General features: G+C 36.0%; 1 protein-coding gene across 2 annotated transcripts in view; it reads left to right on the top strand.

Moving 5' to 3' along the window:
* Nucleotides 1-19790, top strand: part of YES1 (YES proto-oncogene 1, Src family tyrosine kinase) — a 47288-nt gene that overhangs the window by 19732 nt on the left and 7766 nt on the right. For both annotated transcript variants that reach the window (XM_079783674.1, XM_079783675.1), the window contains exons 2-9: nucleotides 4708-4980; nucleotides 8399-8498; nucleotides 11078-11176; nucleotides 12453-12556; nucleotides 12655-12804; nucleotides 14418-14573; nucleotides 14745-14924; nucleotides 19672-19748. In XM_079783674.1, coding sequence (XP_079639800.1) covers nucleotides 4716-4980; nucleotides 8399-8498; nucleotides 11078-11176; nucleotides 12453-12556; nucleotides 12655-12804; nucleotides 14418-14573; nucleotides 14745-14924; nucleotides 19672-19748 — 1131 coding nt within the window. In that variant the 5' untranslated portion in view covers nucleotides 4708-4715. The remainder of the gene's footprint in view (nucleotides 1-4707; nucleotides 4981-8398; nucleotides 8499-11077; nucleotides 11177-12452; nucleotides 12557-12654; nucleotides 12805-14417; nucleotides 14574-14744; nucleotides 14925-19671; nucleotides 19749-19790) is intronic.

Raw genomic sequence — 19790 nt, 5'->3', positions numbered from 1 at the left:
GTTGTCAATCTGGTACCTTTAAAAGTTTGCATTTATTAGAAGACTTGGAAGGTTGGACATATCTTGAGATGCTAATTGGCCTTTTGTATTTAATTTGTGAATTGCCTTTTGATAAGCTTTCCTATTTTTCTGAGGGTTGTTTTTTTTTCATGTGTAAGAGTTGTCTATGTTAAGAAGGTCAACCACTTTTCATATATACACATTCATGTGTGTGTTGAGAGAGCAAGTAAGAGCATTAGAAAGTACAGATAATTATTTCTCATATCTTTAGCTTCACTTAAGAGTGTATGTCCCCACCTCTGCTTCCCACATGAAAGTTAAATAATCATATGTGTATTCATCTTTTTTTTAAGGTTTCTGCTTTTACATTATGCTTTACTAGAGTTTTCCAACACTAGATTATTAAATGACTTACCTTTAATTTCTAGTAACACTTCTAGAAGCAGTTCCCTTTCATATGTTTAACTATAATTCTCTCATGGTGTTTTCAGTAGATATTTAGATTTCCACGCTAATCATGTTTCAGTGCTGTCGCATCCTCAGAATATACCCATTAAGATAATGAGTTGAAAAAACCTAACTCTGAGATTCTATTTTAACATTTATAGCTATACGAAAGGCCCGATGCATGAAATTTGTGCTAGGGGCCCTTAGGGCCAAGGCAGCAGCCTCGGCCGCTGCCCTGGCCCTCGCAGCGGCAGCCCCGGAAGGACATCTGGAAGGTTGTCTGGTCTAATTAGCATATTATGCTTTTATTATTATAGATTTTTTATTAATGTTATATAGCCTAGGTTGTTTTTCAGAATTTAGGAGGCACACATCTTATCACTCACTTATTTCCCTTTGAATGCCATATAAAAAGGGAAAATCTGTAAAATAAGAATAACTTTTAAAAGTAAGTGAAGTAGAGAGAACCAAGAAGGCGGCATAGGTAAACACCTGTACTTGCTGCCTCTCACAACCATATCAAAATTACAACTAAAAGACAGAACAACTCTCATCAAGAACCATGGAAAAGCTGGCTGAGTGGAAGTACTATAACCAGAGAGGTGAAGAAAGCGCTTTGAGACTCGTAGGAGGGGAGAAACCAAGATGGCGGCATAAGATATACCCCTGTACGTGCTGCCTCTCACAACCACACCAAAACTATAACCAAAAGACAAAACGTCTATCATCCAGAACCACAGGAAAGCTGGCTGAGTAGAAGTTCTACAACTAGAAGGAAAGAAAAAAGTGCATTGAGACTGGGTAGGAGGTGCAGAGGCACGGAAAAGCAGAAGTACGGAGGTGCACAAACCGAGCTGGCAACTGGGTGCGCTGTTTTTAAGCTCCCGAGTGCTCTGAACTCCAGTTTCCAGCGAGACTCTGGGGAGCTAGACTCCTATGGGGAGAAACTGGACTGTCTGGCATCGGGTCATAAAGTAAGGGTGGCTTTCTCGCAGAGGTGCTTGCAGGGATCATTGTTACTGCGTGGGGGTGTGGGGCGCGGAGACGCTGAGATACGGAGACAGCTGACTGGCAGCCATCGCTGTTTGCTCTGCCCTGGTGACTCCCTGAGACCCCACCCCATTTATAACCCCACCCAAGCTGTGCGCAGCAGCTTTTGTATTTGAATGGCCTGTCCTTTCGCAGCCTAACCTAACAAACTGCAGCTGGGTCAGAGAGCTCCAAAACTTCCAAGCCCCAAACAAAGAGGAGAAATCTGCAGATCTCGCTGTAGCTCCTGCTGGATGGCCTCAGGCAGTGGTTGACTTTGCACCTCCTTGGAGATCCACGAGCCAGTGTACCTAGTGGTCAGTGTGAGACGATACCAGATTGCAACTCCTCACATCCATAAGTGACACACTCAAGAGTCAGACTCAGTGAGCACCAAAGCCCCACTGAAGCAAGTCCTGCCCCATAAGGGTGTCTCCAGCACAGCAGTTCTTCCATTTTAGACAAAGTGGCTACTCACAGCCAATTGGCCTGGAGGTCAATTCCTCTCAGTGATACCAACAGCAATCAAGGCTTAACTACAACAAGACTGTGCACCCAGCCCACAAAGGGGTGCACCAAGAGTGTCCACCTCAGGTGATTGGGGAGGCTGAGCCACTGGGCCCTATAGGACACCTACCACACAAGGCCACTCTATCAACACAGGGAAGCAGCCAAAATGCGGAGACAAAGAAACATGTCACAAATGAAAGAAATGGAGGAAAGCAAACTACTGGATATAGAGTTCAAAACCACAGTTATAAGGTTACTCAAGAATCTTCTAGAAACCTCCGAGGAACTTAATGAGACCGTCAAGGATCTTAATGAGAATGCCAAAAAACATAGAAAAGGACCAGTCAGAAATTAAGCATACACTGTCTGAAAGAAAGAATAATATACAGAAATTCAGCAGTAGACCAGAGGATCCCAAGAAATAAGTCAAAGATTTGAAATACAAAGAAGCAAAAAACACCCAACCGGAAAAGCAAAAAGAAAAAAGAATCCAAAAATATGAAGATAGTGTAAGGAGCCTCTGGGACAACTTCAAACGTACCAACATCTGAATTATGGGGATGCTAGAAGAAGAGAGAGAGCAAGATATTGAAAACCTATTTGAAGAAATAATGACAGAAAACTTCCCCTACCTGGTGAAAGAAATAGACTTACAAGTCCAGGAAGTGCAGAGAACCCCAAACAAGAGGAATCCAAAGAGGACCACACCATGACACATTATAATTAAAATGCCAAGGGCAAAAGACAAAGAGAGAATCTTAAAAGCAGCAAGAGAAAAACAGTTACATACAAGGGAGTACCCATACGACTATCAGCTGATTTCTCAACAGAAACTATGCAGGCCAGAAGGGAGTGGCAAGAAATATTCAAAGTGATGAATAGCAAGAACCTACGACCAAGAGTACTCTACCCAGCCAAGCTGACATTCAGAATTGAAGGTCAGATAAAGAGCTTCACAGACAAGAAAAAGCTAAAGGAGTTCGGCACCACCAAACCAGTATTCTATGAAATGCTGAAGGGTATTCTCTAAGAAGAGGAAGAAGAAAAAGGTAAAGATAAAAAATTATGAACAACAAAGTGACAACAAATACATATCTATCAAGTGAATCTAAAAATCAAATGAATAAAAAATCTGATGACCAGAATAAACTGGTGAATATAATAGAATCAGGGGCATGGAAAGAGAGCATACTGACAATTCTCAGGGGGAAGAGATTGGACGAGGACAGTGGAGGGGCGAGGGCCTGGGGTGGGGTGGGAACCCAGTGGAGGGGAGCTATGGGGGGAGAAAAAAGGAACATCTGTAATAATCTGAACAATAAAGATTTAAAAAAATGTTAGTGAATTAATGAAATCTCCATTATTGCCTTTCCAGGAAGTGGGAAAAAAATAATGCAGATTTTGTAATATTAATAAACCTACTATATGTATGTCACATTGATAGGCTGTATAGTGTATAAGAAACGAGTAATTCTTGCTTTTAAGAAATGTATTGCCAGTAATTTGGAGGTAGGGTGGGAATTAGGCCAGTAAGCCCCCCCCCCATTCCCCCACCCCCCAAAAAAAGGAATAAGGCGAGAGTTCATATAGAATCTTCCCAAGCCCTGGCCAACGTGGCTCTATAGAAAAATCTTCTCAAGCCCTGGCCAATGTAGCTGTTGGTTGGAGCATTGTACCGTACACCAAAGGGTGGTGGATTTGATTCCCAGTCGGCACATACCAGGTTTCGAGTTCATCCCCCTTCTGGGCGAGTACAGGAGGCAACCAATTGCTGTTCCTCCCTCCCTCCCTCCCTCTCCTTCTCCCTTCTCTGAAATCAATAAAAATAAATTTTTGAAAAAAAAATAGGAGATGAAGTTGGAAGGATAGATTGGGGTCAAATTGGGTAAGCATTGGGGCAGTGTCTGTCAATAAAGAAGGGAAAGATGTGAAAGATGTGGAGCTTCACTGTCCTATAGCTACATACAGCTATGGTGCCTGGCCCAAATTGAGATGTACTGTAAGTTTAAAATACATACAAGATTCTAAGATTTAGCACACAAACCCACATGAAACATCTCATTAAAAACTTGTATATTGATATGTTGAAATAATTATATTTTAGATGTATTGGGTTAAATAAAATTTATTAAAATTTTACCTGTTTCTTTTTATTATTTTTAATGTGGCTCCTAGAAAATTTATATTGTGACTCAGATGATATTTCTGTTACATACTGCTGGTTTAGGTTGGTGTATAACCAGTATTTGCTAGTACCTACTATGTGTCAGATGCTATCTAGAACTTGTAATAAACGAGTTACTCCTCAGAAAACCTTATGAAGTAGGTGATATTATTATCCTTCTTTTTCAAGTAACTGAGGTCCAGAGAGGTTAAGCAACATATCTAAATGACTCCACTAGTAAGTAGAAGGCCAAGATTCAAACTTGGGTCTCTCTGGCTTGAGAGCCCATGATTTTCCCTGTTCATTGAGGCATGTTTTCATTGGACCATTAAAAGTGGTTGCGTTGGAGAATGACATAATTGGAATAATGCCTTAGCAGATAATGAGGGGAAGAGACATCATCTTTAGCTGTCTGGTTTTTATTTATTTATTTTTTTTAATGTTACTTTTTGCAGGTGAAAAATGCTCTGTTTAAAGTTAACTTTTGAATTGCATCTTTTTGACATATCCTTTAATGTTAAGTGCTTCTCAAAGTATTTACCTTATTTCTTTTGTAGATTTTATAATGGGCTGCATTAAAAGTAAAGAGAATAAAAGTCCAGCAATTAAATATAGAACAGAAAACACTCCAGAACCTGTGAGTACAAGTGTAAGCCATTATGGAACAGAACACACTCCAGCAACACCATCATCTTCAGCAAAGGGAACATCTGTTAATTTTAGCAGTCTTTCCATGACACCATTTGGAGGATCCTCAGGGGTGACACCTTTTGGAGGAGCATCTTCCTCATTCTCAGTGGTGCCAAGTTCATATCCTGCTGGTTTAACAGGTGAGATTTAAATGGACAATTCTGTTGTAAGTTTGAGAATATGACCTTGGGCAATACGTGCATAAGGTTTGCCTGCTGTAAGAAAAATAATTTACTGGTTGACTTTTTAAATGTTTGTTAAAATTAAAGTCTCTTAACATAAAAATTAAAGTGTTATTGTATACATGGATATCTTTTTGGGAAATCTGGTAATAAACTGATAGTGATTATGTACTAGGTTACACCATTAAGAATTTCATTAATTCATTTTTCAAGTTACTAGATGCCTACTGTGTGGCTGGCACTGAGGATATAAAGATTTAAAACAATGTAAAATATAGGGAATATAGTCATAATTATGTATGGTGTCAGATGCATACTAAACTTAACTGGGGTGATCACTTCATGAGATATATAAATGTCTAATCACTATGTTGTACACCTAAAACTATGTCAACTGTAATTGAAAAATAAATTTTAAAAACATACCTCTCCCTCAAGAATGTTGCAATTTCTCAGGATTGTAAAGTGCTCTATTAATAATTACGGTCAAACCTCGTTTCTAGAACATCTCCCATCTTGAACAGTGCGATTCTCCACCAAGTTGTTCACAGAAGAAATGTCTCAGTTGTTGACCAAAACTTCAGTTTTCAACCTGATAACCCTTTTATGCTCATACCTCAGCATGACAAAAGCGTCCCTCAGGCAACAGAGAGCATGCTTTTGTTGTTGGAGAAATGAATGATTAACACAATTTTAAAACATAAAGGCCATCAAGAGTATTTATGTTGCTAAGGTTGTGAAAGTGCTCACAAAAAACAGTCACAAGCAATTGAATAGATAGAAAAACTGTTGTTGATTGATTGAATAAACGAAAAACAGCCAGTGATAGCATTTTGGAGTCAGTGTTATATTAAAAATTCATTTAAGGATAGTAGGGATGGTTCAATAAATTTAAGAAGTGTTTATAGATTAAACAGTACATTAGACATTGTATTATATATAAGAAAGGTTAAATAAAATTGAGTCATTTAGGGGTCTGGAACGGATTAATTCAGTTTACATTATTTCTAATGGGAGAAAATGATTCGGTCTTAGAACAAATCACTTGTTGAACATGTATGCAAATTAGTTCAAGAACCAATGTTCCACTGTACTTAAATGTCAATTAAATGGCAAAATGGTGATGATAATACAGTTTTTCTATTAGGTACTAGTGATTTAAAAGAGAAAAATTCTGAGGCTCAGAGTTTAAATGATTTTTTTTAGAGTCAAAGATAATAAGCAGAGAGAGCCCAGATTTAATGTCCTATTCTAGAACTCCATTTATTATTTATATCATAATATCCTTTCAGAGAACAGCAAGAAGTGAGAGCTGACAACCTTTAATGGAGCCAGAAATGCCCTAAAAAAAAAAAAAAGTAGTCAGAAACTTTAAAAAGAGAGAGTTATTTTATGATCCCATATTAGGATGCTTTTCCCTTGAGTAACAAAACATAGCTGGCTTAAAAGGTAGGATGAACTCCAGGATTCCTTCATGTCAACAACAACTCAAGTTTCTTTGATCTCTCTCCTTCGGCCCTTGGATTATCCACTTTATCTTTAGACTTATGACAAAACAGTTGCCAGCATCAAATTGAGCAACATGTGTACTTACTAACAACCAATGGGGACAAAAGAGGACTCTCTTCTACAAGCATGGACTATAAATTTGTCCTTTCAGTCTGCTTGCTTCTGAACCAATAATAGTGACCAGAGGGCTGCCATACACTAATTCTATTAGACTGTTCCTGTGGGGAGTTATGGACCTCAAAAAGTAAATTATAATCTAATTCCAGCCCTCTAACTCTAAGTACTTCAGTAACAGATGGCCATGATGGTATTTATCAGTCATCAGCAAAAATTTTAATTATCTTCAGGATTAATGATTAAAGTAAATGTTGATAACTTTAAGACATAATTTAGTGACCTAAAGCAGTTTATATATGTGAAATAGTTTGTTCATGGATATTAATTTATTAATAAATATGGAGTGTCTGTATGCCAGTTATAGAGAGTTGTGAGAGAAACAAGGTTTCTGCCCTAAAGGGTTGGACAGTAGTTATATAAACAACTATTAAGTGTGATTAACAGTTCTCCAATGCTATGAAAGAACTAACCAGAACATTGGTGAAGGCCTTTTAGATGACCAAGGAATGGCATCTTGAGAAGAAATTATTTGAGCTGAGGTTTTATTATTGAGAATGATCTAAACCTATGCAGGACTGGGGAAAGAGCTTTCTGCAAAGTTTAGGAGGTACACATGGACTTGGCAGTTTTTGAAGAGTAGTAAGGAGGCCCATATGAACAGGGTGGAATTGTAAGATTTGGGATTAAAGTGTCAGGATTACTCAGGACCTTGTAGACTGGTAAGAAGTTTGGGTCTTATTCAAAGCCAGAAAGAAGCTATTGAAGACATTTCAGTTAAGGATTATGATGACTGAATTGCCTTTTAAAAGAAACTCATTCTGGAAGCTGTAGGGAAGCTGATACACAATGAGTTAGGAGGCTGCTACTCTCAATAGTCCCAGAAGTCCCAGTGAGAAGGAACAAGGGCTTGGATTAGGGTGGCAGCAGTAGAAATGGAAAAGAAAGTAGATATTTTAGAGGTAGAACCACTTGTCTTGAGTACCTGGTAGGTTAGTAATGCCATTTGCTTAGGTAGGGAAGACTCAGGTAACAGGTTAGAGGAGAAAAATCAACACCTTTGTTTTTGTAACTAATAAGTTTTAAATGCTTGTTAGACCTTAGGTAGACACGTAAAAAGGGTAGTATTATATGATTGGAAGCTAGATAAATGAAATAATCTGTTTATTTGTTTTGTTTGCAGATAATAGTTTGGCTGTTGCAGTGTGCTAATCTCTTAAGCATCTGCACACAATGCTATATAAGACATAGTTATTTTTGAAATTTATAAGTCATATCAGCCATACAATTTAATTGCTAAGAAAAACATGTCATTTTTATATTTGAATGTTAAACATAATAAATTATCTTACTAAAACTTTAGTTATTACTGTTAATGATTAGTTTTAAGGATCGAAATGTTCACTCATTGTTTATAAGAAATTTAGATAATCAATGCCTGTAGTTTGATGCTTTTTCTGCCAAAGAAGTGATTTGAACTTTGTCTTTCAAGCCAGAGAATCAAAATTAAATTTGTGTCTCTGGGTCTGAATTTTAAAATTTGTAGAGTATAGTACTTCCATAGAAGGCCTTAAGAGAGTATCTTATTAATTTGAAAATGCCAGCTTCCCAATTTTCAACTTTAAAAAATAGATTCTGGAGACCAGGAAAAAAAAAAAAACTATGCTTAAGCCTTTTTGCTGGCAATGATTTTTAATTTCTCTTCTGTTAACTTATCTATATAATTTACCTTGGTCTTCTTTTCCTCCAATAGGTGGTGTTACTATATTTGTGGCCTTATATGATTATGAAGCTAGAACTACAGAAGACCTTTCATTTAAGAAGGGTGAAAGATTTCAAATAATTAACAATACGTAAGTGTTACGAATGAGAAATACTGACAGTCACCTAGTCTTTACATTGAAACCACTAAGCTAGTTAATGATTCCGAGATGGGAGTGGTGGGGTATGGATCTCTGCCCGTTCGGTTGGACAATGCATTTGTTTTCTTTAGACACGTGGCAGAATACTACCGATGTAGCCAGAAGTTATTACTTCTACGAATTGTGCTGCTGTGGTTCTGCCATAAACAGTAGAGATTTGAATGAAGAGTGAGGGAGTATATATAAGTACATTACTTTAAAAAATCTTTATAAAGAGAATTCTATACTCCTACTAGTATTTATCTATAAGTACTAGATGATTTAAATGTATTGTCTGTTTCTCCTTACAAAAAGGAAAAAGGCCAGGTAAGGAACCCCTGCAATCCCAACTGACCAAATTAAGTGGCTTTTTCCTTATGTGACTCTTAGACTTTTTGTCATTTAGTGGCCCACCATAGAAAATCCAATGCTAGTTATGGAAAATAGATTCCATAATTTCATTAGCTAGCATAGCAGCCACTTTGTAACTTCTTAAAATATTTATTTATGCTCTTTTTGCTTCCAGTCATGTTTTCTTCCATCCTTATTCTCATTTGCTACCAGTTATTATTCCAGAACATAAAATATGTTCATGTCTCTCTGCTTTAAAATATTTTAATAGTTACCAGTTGCCACCAGGATAAAAGAAAAATAACAATAATATTAGGCATTATTCATTGAGCTTCTTTCCCTTTCTCACTGCACTGCCTAGCCATGTTGAATTACTTGCAATTATCTGAATATACTGTGGTTTCTCACCTTCTCCAGGCCTTCACATATATGATTTTTTCCCCTGGAATGTGATTTCTCCATTCCCTGTCCCCCTTCTTTATCTGGCCAACCCAACTCATCCTTCAAAATGTTTATTCCTGTGTCCTTTCTCAAGGAAGCCTGTCCTGACATTCTTCTCTCCTGCCTGGCCCAGTACCTACCTCCTGCTGGATCAAGAGTCTTTCTTAAATGTTTATAGAGCATCCTATTGCAAACCTAAATCATAGCTGCCATTGCAATTTGGAATTATAACTTATCACTTGCTTATCATTCTTTTAGGCCAGTGGTTGTCAACCTGTGGCAAAATCATCCAGGGCACACTTGGCAATGTCTGGAGACATTTTTGGTTGTTACAGTCAGTTTGTTACTGCTGTCATCTAGTGAGGAGAGTCCAGGGATATTGCTCAGCATCCTAGGATCCTACAATGCATAGGACATGCCCCCACAACAAAGAGTGATCTAGCCTAAAAAGTCAGTAGTGCTGAGGTTGAGAAATTCTACTCTAGACTGAGTTTCTTGAGTGTAAGGACTATCTTTTTACTCCTGTTTTCAGCATACCCTTTCATAAAGTCTGTCACTTAAGAAGGTATTCAATAAATGTTTGAATGAATCAGTGAATGGTTAGCAGGAAACTACAAACCAAGTATATGAATTTATAAGTATTTGAATTACCAAAGGATTTTCCACTTCGTTTTCTACAAAGTAAATGTACCTCAAGTATTTACAAAATTTCAGTTTAAATAAAATACTTTCAGTATTTCTCTCCGTTAAAGCAAAACATGCATTTAATTTTTAGTAGTGGAACCCATTTTTGTATCTTGCTCACTAGAGACTGATAATATTTGCTTCTTCCACATTAATTTTGGAAAAGTCAAGGCTTATGTTTTCCAAATTATGTATAGTTCTTGTGTTGTGAATTGCTTATAGTCTTACTTGCATATTTATGGATAATATTTTTGTATATATTCTAAGAATTAAATTTTTTGTTGTTATTGCCAAGATTTTGGCTACAGGAGTTGTAGAGTGTCCTGATTCCCCCCCTAAAATGACTAAAAAAGAAGATCATAATTTTGTGCACTGTTAAAAAGAAATAAAAAAGAATGAGCTGCTGATACATGCCATAACATAGGTGAACCTTGTAAAGATTATGCTACGTGAAAGAAGCCAGTCAAAAAGATCATATATTGTACGATTGCATATATATGAAATGCCCACAATAGGTATATCCATAAAAACAGAAAGTGGATTAGTGGTTGGCATTGGTGGGGGTGGGACAGAAGAGGGATGGGAGGATGACTCTTAATGGATATGGGGTTTCTTTTTGGGGTAATGGAAATATTCTAAGATTGATTGTGGTATGGTTGTACAACTCTGAGTATATTAAAACCCACTAAATTGCACATCTCAAATGGGGGAATTTTATAGAACATTTAATCAAAAATGAATAATTTGAGAGATTTACCTTCCAAATTGTCTTATCAGTATAGTTTATTGTTTTAGGTTGAAAGACTAATGTAAAAAGGTGACCTTTCAACTAAAAGTGTAATTTTTTTTGTTTTGGTTTGAAGCAGAAATGTAATTGTGCTTTTGCTCAGCTTTATTCCCTTAATTCATATAACCTATTTTTAAATATTATCCTTTGAGTTGATCACATGAATGCATAATTTAAAAAATGTACCTTCAGCTACAAGACAACACTGTAGTACATCTATCTTAAGCGGTAGTCTACCTTGTGGTAACTGTTATTTTATGTGTTGCAGGGAAGGAGACTGGTGGGAAGCAAGATCAATTGCTACAGGAAAGAATGGCTATATCCCTAGCAATTATGTAGCCCCTGCAGATTCCATTCAGGCAGAAGAGTATGGCACTACTTCATATTTTATTAATTGTTTTGATTTTTAAAATGTTTTAATGCACATTCTTCTTAGCCACAACTTTACACACACACAATTACATATCAGTCTTAATACAGCTAATGTAACATATTAATAGGAAATGTTACTTAAAAATTAATAATTAATGCCATAGTACTTGCTTCGAGTAGGATTATAAATGAATCTGCATTAATACTGTATTGTTATGCCTTTATCTTTTCACTTAAAAATTATATTAACCTTTTTTGTATTCTGAGCATTCTCTCCAAAAATTTACCTCAGTTTGTAGTATTATATCAGTGTTAATTTATTGACTTAGGTGCTTGCTCCTATGTAGGAGAGAATCCTTGTCTTTTAGAAAGTATACCCTGAAGGATTTAGGGTAATGATTCAGCATGTTTGCCACTTACTCTCAATAAGTTCAGGGGGCGAGGGGGATGCACACACAGGGAAAGAGAAATGTACAAGGCATAATGTTAAATTTTGGAAGCCTGCTAGAGGATATCTGGGAGTTCTGTCTACTTTTAAAAAGTTCACCTTCAATGACATCACTTTTAGGTCAAACCAAGTTTATCTTGCATCCATAAATGCTACTTCATTTTTATATCACAACACTTAACAACACAGTAGGTATTGCACATAGTAGGTATTCTGCCAGTGTTTGTTTGCTTTTATTAATGATATGTAATTTGTCTCCATAACTGTCCTGCTTTGGCAGTTGTTACATTGTTTTGTTCTTTTGTCTTTTTCTCCACTATTCTGAAATCATTCATGGCAGAGACTGTAATGTCTACACTAATTTAGAGTTCCTAATTTCGATATGGTTTACTTGCACGTTACTGAATACAGATGATCACATTATTGCCAGAGAACTACTTTTATTCTTCCTACTATGGTCTTAGTATTTCCATCTGTCACTGATTGAAAGGCTCTGTCTGCCATTATGGTATTTCCTTCTTCATTTACAGTTTCTGTGACTCATGTGGAGTTTAAGAGACTAAACTCCACATGAGTCACAGAAATAGTCAATACATGTAAATAGTCAATACATGGAAATACTATGACAGAGTATATTCTGACAGTAATATTTGTAATAGTCCTATCTAATAAAATTTTTTTATTGTATTTTACTATATTTTCAAGCTGTGTTCTGTAGCTGTTTTTTGTCATCCACCCTATCTTATTCCATTCTTAGTAATACTTATGTATAATTTTTCTTACCCTTAACACCTTTCTAACTCAGAACACTATTTTTTTCCAGATGGTATTTTGGCAAAATGGGGAGGAAAGATGCTGAAAGATTACTTCTGAATCCTGGGAATCAACGAGGTATTTTCTTAGTAAGAGAAAGTGAAACTACTAAAGGTATGAATATTGTTATGTTGATATAAGTATAAAAATCTTCTTAGGCTGTATTTTGAGAAAGATATAGCAAAAGGTTTCATTTCTTCCTGCTCCACCAGGTGCTTATTCCCTTTCTATTCGTGATTGGGATGAAGTAAGGGGTGACAATGTGAAACACTACAAAATTAGGAAACTTGACAATGGTGGATACTATATAACAACTAGAGCACAATTTGAAACTCTGCAAAAATTGGTTAAACACTACACAGGTATGTAATATTTCAAAGGTGAAAATTATTTCTTCATGTTGTATTTTATGAGGACAGAATCCATATCTTCATGTTCTTAAGGTTTAGCATGTTCCTTTACACATAATATGTGTTCACTGGATGTCTTTTGTTTTCTAATTTTAAAAGGAGGAACAGATAATACTTATTACCTGAATTGGGTTCTTGGATGATGTGCTAAAATCAGATTATCGTCATTTGAGTCTTTATATTTTACTGGTATAGTGTTTACATTGGAGTTCCATTTCATGACAGCTAAAAATGAAGATAGATTTTGACAATAAATAAAAAGGCAAAAACAAATATTTTATTTAGGGACACTTATTAAGAAGGTAAAGCAGCCCTGGCCGCTGTGGCTCAGTTGGTTGAGTGTTGTCTCATGCACAGAGAGGTCGCTGGTTTGATTCCTGGTCAGAGCACATGCCTGGGTTATGGGCTCGGTCCCCAGTAGGGGGCATGCGGGAGGCAGTTGATGGATCCATCTTCTTATTCCTCTCTCTAAAACCAATAAGATCATATTTTTTTTAAAAAAAGAAGGTAAGCTAAAATCGTAAAATAAAAAGTGGTATCAGATATCCTTTTAGTTTACCTTCTTCTGCATGAGATGGACTACATAAGACTTCCTGAAAGTATAAACACAGTGAGATTTATTTATTAAATAAATCTAGTGAAGATGCATTTTTCTTTTCCTGAAAAATTAACCTATATCATTCTTCAGTTTTTCAAGGACCTTTGAAAGGTATTTAATATTAGTCTATCTCAAAAATTTTCATTGTCAATTTGATACTTGAATGCATCTGAAAGTCTTTAAATGATTAATGCTAGGGGAGGGGAAGTTTCTATGGCAATTTCTTCTTCAGTAACAGTTAGCTGCAAACTGAGTTTATCAAGTCATCCTTCAATGTTGACATTGGTCAAACATGTTGCCAAACAGTGGCATCAGTTGTAATTGCAATTGTTAGCATGTCGGTTTGCATGGTTACTTGTTGAGAATGGGAAGGAGCATGTCTTATTTACAATAAGAAAGATTGCATAAGCAGGATTCACAAGTCAAGCCATTATGAATTTGGGACTCCCTGTTTTTGTGTCTCCCTTATATAAAAATTAGTTTCCTAAAAGAAGTTTTCCCTTGATTTTTGGTGTGCTTTTTATATTAGTGGTTTTTAGAAATAACAGTTAATGGTAGCATTCTTTTTGGAAAGAAATAAAGCAGAGTAGTCAAAAGTAGAACTTTGGAGGCAGCCAGACCCTGGGTTTGAATCCGATCTCCATCATTTACTTACTGGGTGACCTTGAGAGTGTTGATGAATTTTCCAAGACTCATTTATATGAGATATCTGTAAGTTGCTGAATTAGCACAATAGCTGGGACATAAGTATTCAATACATAACTTTTTAAATGTAATTAATAAAATGTTTTATTTCTTGTGTGTTTTGCTTTTTACATACAATTCCTTTTTGTGTTTTTATTTAAAAACCTGATAGGACATTATATTTTTTGTTTTCTATAAATTCAACTTTTTAAAACGATACATTACATGTAACTTATTTTTTGTAAGTAATTCATTTTACAGTATAGTTTATTCATTTATCTAGAACATGCTGATGGTTTATGCCATAAGTTAACAACTGTATGTCCAACTGTGAAACCCCAGACTCAAGGTCTAGCAAAAGATGCTTGGGAAATCCCTCGAGAATCTTTGCGACTAGAAGTTAAACTAGGACAAGGATGTTTTGGTGAAGTATGGATGGGTAAGAAGCCTGAACTTTTGTGTGTTTTTTTGTAATTGTTTTGCCATAGATAAAAATGCCACAATTTATGATAAGATATTTTGAAATACTTTAAGTCACTGTTGCTCATTGAAGTTTGCTAAGAATTTCTTTCAAATATAGATCAAAATAGTAAAAGTGTTGTTTCTCTAGGAACATGGAATGGAACCACAAAAGTAGCAATCAAAACACTAAAACCAGGTACAATGATGCCGGAAGCTTTTCTTCAAGAGGCTCAGATAATGAAAAAATTAAGACATGATAAACTTGTTCCACTATATGCTGTTGTTTCTGAAGAGCCAATTTATATCGTCACTGAATTTATGTCAAAAGGTATGTGTATATAAGTCTCTTATTATCCATGTTAATACATTTTTTAGAAACAAGTCTTCAGTTTTTTTATGCATACAAATTTTTATTGTATAGTGTTTTCTAATTTGAGATTTTTATGTAGACATTTGAAAAGAAAAAAAAATCTGACATTTTGTTATTCCAAAGGATAGTACAAAGTTTAAAAGGAAAATAAGTAGGCTGAATTTATTTTGAAAGTAAAATAGTCCTTAATTTCATGTGACCAAAGGAAATGGAATAGCTAGGAAAATGAAAAAGAAAGTATTAGTAAAAAATCAGAAAGATATTTATATCTTTGATACTAAATCAAAGAAATTAATTTTATTTCATTTTAATATAAGCATAACCTTCATACTCAGGCATCTAGAAACATTCTTTTTTCAGTACTGTCAGCTGAAATGTCTCCATTTTCCCAAACCCCAAGATGGGATCTTTAGTTCAGGGTTGGTTAGGGCCAGGATTAAAAACAAGGGAAAGTTGTTGCTCTTCCCTCCTTTTCCCTTTGCCTAATGTGCTTTAGAAGAAAAGCCAGTCATAAAATATGTTGATAGGCTCCCGTTTTACCTTCTTGAATTTTATCTACATTTTTTAACTCTTTAATGAGTCACTCATTCATAATATTAACACTGATTATTATGTCATCCCTCTCCAGTAGTCCATCTTGACCAACAATGTAGTTCCATCTAGTGGTGACAGGGTCAACTACAAGCTACACATTTGCTATAGGAAATGTTTCCCCCTAAAAAGGATAGAAGAAACAAAAGTTTAAAATAACTTACATCGCCTACTAATTGATAGCCAAGACATACCTAAAGCCCCAAAGCACATGGCACTTTTTGGAAGGAAGCTCTCCTGCAAACCACTGCCAAATATCCCATTTTAGAGTGCATTAGATGAACTAGAAAGGAAAGAGAAGACAACAAAGAGGAGGGTTTAAATCAAGATATTGATAGTTTAAGAATATTGTTAAAGCTAATGGTCCATTAGCTTTGTATATTGATTTCAAGAATTATTTTATTGGGGGAAGCATGGTAGAAGTCTTGTTGTTAGGTTGCTGGGTTAGGATTATTTCTAGATGGGAGATTTAAAATGTAAGGTCACAAATATCCCTTCTATTTTTTTAAAATTCTGTAATTCACCATCTTGCAGTTGGCCCTCTATAATCCATCCAAACACATTGCCTCAAGTGCTTTCACATAAATCCACTTTTCTAGCCAGAAGGGTCTTCTTATTGCTTCTTGTTTCCATGAGTTTGTTCATGTTATTTTGTTCACCTGGAATTTGGTTTCCTTATCTCTTGACCAGTCCATCACCTGTACTTCCTTCAGACTGTACTTAAGTTGGGTTTAGGAGCCTTCCACTAATAGTCCAGTGTGCCATGATCATTATACCCTCTGCAATCTTTTCATTCAAACTACTCTAGAAGTTATTAACATCCAGAATGTATTGAATGCTCCTAATATATAAGGCACTCTGCTATTTATTATATGGTAGATTAAATTTGGAGAGAAAAAAACCTAGACTTCTGAAGAGTTAATTTTCAGCATAAAAGTAACAGTTTACTATAAACAAGTGAAGCTACAGGCCAATGCATAATAAATTTCAGTAAATATAATAGAAATTGAGGAAGAGATTATACAGGCTGGAATAAATTGAGAAAAATTAGTAGAAAAGACAAGTCCTGACTTGCCCTTTATGGTTATGAAGGATATGGATGTGTAAAGGGCAGAGCTAAGAGGATTGAGGAAATGAGAAATAGCTAGTGAAAAGTACAGAAATAGTAGAAGAAACTAGTTGGAAATAAGCCTAGAGAGGGGTATATTAGACAAGCTTAAGAATGGCTTTCAATTGATTTCACTATTTATTGAGTACTTACTGTCAGAGTTGTGAATGAGCTTTCGGGTCCATGAACTTTTTCTGAAGTTATTATGTGTCAATTTTTGCATAACTTATGTATGTTTTCTGGAAAGAGTTCATAGTTTTCATCAGATTCTCAAAATAACTTATGGGGCAGAAAAAGTTATGGACCACTAATAAGATCCAAAACATTCTATGATAAATGGATATAAGAAACATTTTAAGGGGATTGGGTATTTTTGTGATTGGTTAAAGATCAGAGAACAAGAATTGTCACAATGATACAAATTCCAATCCCAGATTTCTATGCTCTGCAGCTTTTGCACAAAATATTTTAGCACTTATCTATTGTTACACTGAATGATGTCCTACTTAGTGTATTGATCAAAGAACTATCTTCTGCCTTCTTTCTATACACTTGGTTCTGACTCTTTCCTTTTGCAGCCTCATTCTCATCTTTGGGCTCTGTGTTCTTGCATAGGAAGGACTGTTTTCAGTTCCCTGAACCTACTGTACTGTTTTATGCATTAAAGACTTTGTACCTGTTATTCCCTCTTGGAATTCCCTGTTTGTCCCCATTTTTCCTTTAAGATGCATCTTCTCTGTGAAGCCTTTTCTAACTTGTCTGTAGAATTAACTATATCTACTGTGCCGCTACTGTAGTAGTTACAATAACTTGTATAACTCCTACTCTACTATATTTGTTTGCATATATTTTATAGATCTATATACTATACTTTCATACTAGATCAATATGTTTTCAAGGGCAGAGACCATGACTTACTTATCTTTATATCCTCTATACCAGTGATGGGCAACCTTTTGAGCTTGGTGTGTCAAACTTCGCCAAAAAACTGAGCATAACTCGGGTAGTGTGTCACTTTGAGGAAAAAACATTATTTCGCAAATGTTTCATCCTCGGGAGCAGCAAATGTTTCATCCTTGGCATGCGGCTGCCTCAGCGGCCACGTGTCATCAGAAATGGCTACGGGTGTCATAGGTTTGCCATCACTGCCTATACCCTTTTACAGTGCCTCACATGTAGTAGGCCCTTGGTAAATAATTTGAATGGGCAGATAAATGGTCAAACACAGTAACATGTTCCCCTTAGTAAGTAGACAGATCAGAAGAAATATAGATATATTTTTACTTTGATACTTTATACATGAGACTAAGCCATGATTTTCCTTCTTTTATAATCATGTCACATAGAAAGGGCTTTCTTTGCCTTGTTTTATTTTACTTTCCCTTTGGAATACTTCTAAACTTATAGAAAAGTTGCAGAAATAATACAAAGAATTCCTGTATATATTTCAGCCAGATTTGTCAATTGTTAACTAGATATATCATCAATATATAAAATAAAGGGTTTTCCTCAACTATTTGAAGAGTACATTGCAGACATTATGTTTCCTTTACTTCTAAATATGTCAGTGTTTTTCTCCTTCAGACAAGAACATTGTCTTATATAACTACATTATAATGATAAAGTTCAGGAACTATAACATGGATACAATTCTATTATCTAATACTAGTCTATTTTAAGATTTCACCAGTCATCCAAGTGATATTCTTAATTACAGCAATTTTTCCCTGATCCATTGTCAAATCCATAGTCACCAATTTCTTCTAGTTGTAATTTTTCTTTGGTTTTTAATCTGGAGAGTACCTCATCCTGTCTTTCATAACATTGTTATTATTTAAGAGAATGGTACCATCTACCTAATAAAAGAGTAACATGCTAATTGAGCGTACCTTCACGACGCCCACCAGCCAATCAGGAGTGAGTATGCAAATTAACCCAACAAACATGGCAGGTTAATTTGCATACACAGGTGCCAAGTGGCTGGGAGGGTTGCTTGCATCGTCGCCATGGTGATGACGCAAGCGTTTTGCACCATCCCGGCGGCTCCAGGCCAGAGCAGAGGTGGTGCCGTCTGCCAGGGGAAGGAAGGCCCATTCTTGCACGAATCTTCATGCATCAGGCCTCTAGTCTATATATATATATATATATAAAAATAGAGAAATATGCTAATTAACCGGGACGCCATAATGGGTCTATCGGACAGGAGGAGGTTGTACGCGCAGCATCGGGTGGGGCGGCAGGGCCTCCGTGGCGCCTGCACTGGGGGAGGTCCTGATCAGTAGCAGCCATGGCTGCTTCAAGGGCCGGAGAGGGAGGCAGAGCCGGACCGGCAGTGGCCGCAGCTGCTGCGGGGCCCGGAGAGCGAGGCAGGGCCAGAACAACGATTCAAGGGTGGGCAGCGCCGTGCAATATCGAATCACACGCTGGGCTCCTAGTTGTTTTATAAAATGTTTCTTAATTTAGGTCTATCTGATATTTTCTCCTGATTAAATTGAGGTACATGGTATATTTGAAACCAGTAATAGAGGAATAGCAGCTAGACTTTTCATTTCTAGCTTTTCTCTCTGCTGTTATTCATAATACTTTGCTGTTCCGTATCTTCTGCTGAAATTGAGAGTAGTTGGACTAACACTTCCACATCAACTGAGCCACCTAGATTTAGTTTTAAGTACCCCAAGATATTCCCAGTTGTTTTGAGTTCTTAGTCTGACTGACTTAAAAATATGTAAGTATCTATACTACTTTTTGAACCAAAATTGGAACTGTTGATCTTGATCAAAGCAAGGAAGGAATGCCTATAATCTGGTGAGATTATCTCATTTTTCTTTTTTCTTACGTTATCAAGAAAATTATATAAAATTTCAGTTTAGAGCCTCTAGAGTCTTAAAGATAATTATTCAGAAATTCCAAGCTACAAAAAATATTAAAGAATGAAAAGCTGAAGTTTTTGTACTGTGATGTGATTTATTTGTTTATTTTCCATGAATATCTTTCTGTCTCTTACAGGGAGCTTATTAGATTTTCTGAAGGAGGGAGATGGAAAATATTTGAAGCTCCCACAATTGGTTGATATGGCTGCTCAGGTACTTGTATATTATACCTGTATTATCCATTTGAATCAAAAG

This window comes from Cnephaeus nilssonii (assembly GCF_951640355.1).
Source record: "Cnephaeus nilssonii genome assembly, chromosome: 11".
In the NCBI taxonomy this organism is placed as follows: Eukaryota; Metazoa; Chordata; class Mammalia; order Chiroptera; family Vespertilionidae; genus Cnephaeus; species Cnephaeus nilssonii.
The sequence above is the reverse complement of the archived record's forward strand: the minus strand, read 5'-3'. Positions and strand labels throughout refer to the sequence as shown.